At 37.0% G+C, this 2998-nt stretch overlaps 1 protein-coding gene across 3 annotated transcripts in view; it reads left to right on the plus strand.

Moving 5' to 3' along the window:
- COG6 (component of oligomeric golgi complex 6) overlaps positions 1 to 2998 on the plus strand; it is a 73595-nt gene that overhangs the window by 15329 nt on the left and 55268 nt on the right. For 2 of the 3 annotated variants that reach the window (XM_026859541.1, XM_026859549.1), the window contains 2 exons: positions 525 to 668; positions 921 to 992. In XM_026859541.1, coding sequence (XP_026715342.1) covers positions 525 to 668; positions 921 to 992 — 216 coding nt within the window. Of the gene's footprint in view, positions 1 to 60; positions 197 to 524; positions 669 to 920; positions 993 to 2998 lie in introns of those variants that run through there. The other variant, XM_026859557.1, reaches the window with a different exon arrangement.

Below are 2998 nucleotides of genomic sequence, written 5' to 3' on the forward strand. Positions count from 1 at the left end.
CGGGCGGGCGGCCGGATGAGCCGTCCGGGCTGCGAGCCCCGATAGGCTCCGGCGCTGGGGAGCCCGCCGTGTCATACCCTCAGTTCCGCTGCGGAGTCGCAAGGTGACGTTTGCAGCGCTAATTAAAAACAAAATTGGTTTTCGCTTCTCCAGCGACATGCCACGCACCTGTTTGGTCCCTTCAAATCGTAGGCAGGTTTGTATTGCGTAGTTCGGAGGGCGCTTTTTCTGATTTAAATGTTCTCTAGCTATAGGTAGGTCGTGCATTAACCCAGTGTAATCTTACCGTTTAAAGCTATTCTGGAATACTAAGTTTTGTGTCATAACATACAAGAAGAAGAAAGAGTCAGCAATTATTTTGGTTATCTGGAATGTGTTTAGGTAGTTTTTTTCTCTAAAATCATGTAGTAGCTTTTTGGGTTTTTTTCCCCTAAAACCACATACCTGGGATAGTTACAGACTATGTAAGATGCTTCTTTGTAACTGTGTAGAAAGTTAAGGTCTTTTTTTTTTTTATTTTCTAGGAAATGCTGGAAGCACTCAAGGCTCTTTCGACCTTTTTTGTTGAAAACAGTTTGCGCACCCGAAGAAACTTGCGTGGAGACATTGAACGACGAAGCTTAGCCATAAATGAAGAATTTGTCCACATATTCAAGCAAGTTAAAGAGGTAGCATTTTTACAGTGTGACTAGCTATATTGTGTCATTTGGTGAAAATCCTGCGCAGAGAGAGATGATGTTTCAAACAGATAAAATCCCAAGTGAATGCTGATCTTTAGAGGTGCATTCGTTCCATTAACAGCGAGCCTAGAGCAACTGTGTTACTTGTAGCTTGGGCATCTCATTTTGGTGGGATGAAGTTGGGCCTAGGCATGGTATTTCTGATTTAAAACACAATTACTGTTACTTGAACTTATTTAGGAGCTTGAGAGTATAAACGAAGATGTGCAAGCAATGAGCAGCTGCTGTGAAGATATGTCCAGTCGTCTGAAGGTAATATATAAGTAGATGTACTTTGTATGTTTTTCCTTTTGAGGTCAGACTACTTTCTTTTGAAAGGATAAATAATTATTTTTAGGGATTAACAATGACATTGAGATGTTTCCATAGTATGTATATTATGTTACTTTAGGATATTGTTACTTTTTACTTATTTAGAAAATGTACTGAGGAAGTAATTTCAATTTCTTCCAAATTGCAATTCAGAATGCAGCAATATACTTATTTTGAGAATGGCAATCTGATATCCATTTGTGAATGGAGAGAAAATATTAGATGGGATGTGTGTGACATTAAAGGGTTAATTATGTTTGTGTATTTCCATTTAAAATTTGTGCCTTCTGCATTGACTACATCTACGTGTTCATATAAATTCATAAGAAAGTATCTTGTAATCTGAAAAGGGAGGCAAATCTAGTGTGCTGTCTTCATTCTTTTGGATTTGTTTCATAACAGTGTCTTAAAATGCTGATATTCAACAAAAGCAGTTCTGTTTTGTATTAAGCCTGAATCCGTAACATCCTAAGGGGGGGAAAAGAGGTTGTGTTTTATAATGCATTACTAAATCTGGCTTGGTTTTAGTGTACAAGTTCAATATTGAGTACAGTGATGAGTTTAAAAGGTTTAAGGACACTGAGATGTAGATGTTTTGCCAAACCAAATCTGTTCTGAAGATAGCACATAAATGAGAATCCTTTCGCGAAAATATCCTGTGAAAACAGTTGCTTTTTCCCCTCCTAATGTGTACGTGGGTACTTGAGATGTCTCCCTACTTAGATTAATAGGTTTCATAGTCATTTTATGTAATTCCCATAAGAACGCTGGTACTTTGATGAACTTGTTCTGGAGAAGTGTGAGAGTACAGTGTAGCCCACTGCAGTACTTCATTTTCAGTTTTGGAAGGCGATGGTAATGCACCTTGGGAGGTCTCAGATCTCTTTGAATACTGTTAATGTGCATGTATTCCCTAGTGCAGTTCAGGAACTGTTTGATTAAACTCTTAGATGTGGAAATGAGTCAAGTGTCCATGCAGATTTTTGCTCTAAAAGGCAGAAGTCTTTAGATCGTGAAGTGTAACTATCATCTGTGATTTTTTTTTTTTTTTTTCCCAGAGTAGAGCCACCCTGCAGTGATTTCTTTTTCTGTTAAAGTCAGTAGGTAGTTTTGTTCTGTGCCCCACATTAGGTTTCCTCTAGAGCCTGCAGAACTCTCAACTTGTCTCAATTCAACCAATGTTTTCTTTGTATGAATGTAAAATAAATGAATAAGCCCATGAAGTAGTACTCATTTGTCAAATACTTCATCTGTAATAGGTTGTGAAGACTTGCAAGCATGTGCTCAAGCTGAATAAGAAGACAAAAATGAACTAAGAGTAGAGCAAATACAAGATACAAAAAGGAATATCTGTAGCATATAGGGCAGAAAAGCATGCTAAAACTGAACAAATACAAGATATAAAAGGGACTATATGTTGATAAGCCAAAAAGCTTTGTACGTTTGTTTTATTTTGTAAATTTATAATACCATCCAATGCAAATAACCAGATACTGTCAAATCTGATTTCAAGATGATGACTTGATAAGAGCAGTGACTGAAAGGGAGAGAAGGAGGCAAGTGCTAGAATGGGTTGAAGGATAGTGAAAGTTTTAGTTAGTATACTGAGGTGAGAAAGAAGAGAAAAATATTTGTATTTTGGATTTGCAAGAGTTATCAAATATCAACTTTCTGATTTTTCTGGCATGTCTGACTTTTCTGCCAGTTACCTTCTTTTGGTTAGATGTAAGCTCTTAAATTACACAGGTGTAATAATAACAACAGTATCTGGTATGCATTTTAATGCATAAATAAATAAAAACTGGCTTCCTGTATATCTAGCTGGATCCAGAAAAACTGCTTTTCCTTCCTTTCTGCTGTCCTACTGTTAGCATTCTTCTTGGCAATTAGTACTTCTGTACAGAAAGCACTGGAAGCAAATGTTTTCTGTCTTTTTGGTTTATTAA

This window comes from Athene cunicularia (assembly GCF_003259725.1).
Source record: "Athene cunicularia isolate RWA chromosome 1 unlocalized genomic scaffold, athCun1 chr1_part1, whole genome shotgun sequence".
In the NCBI taxonomy this organism is placed as follows: domain Eukaryota; kingdom Metazoa; phylum Chordata; class Aves; order Strigiformes; family Strigidae; genus Athene; species Athene cunicularia.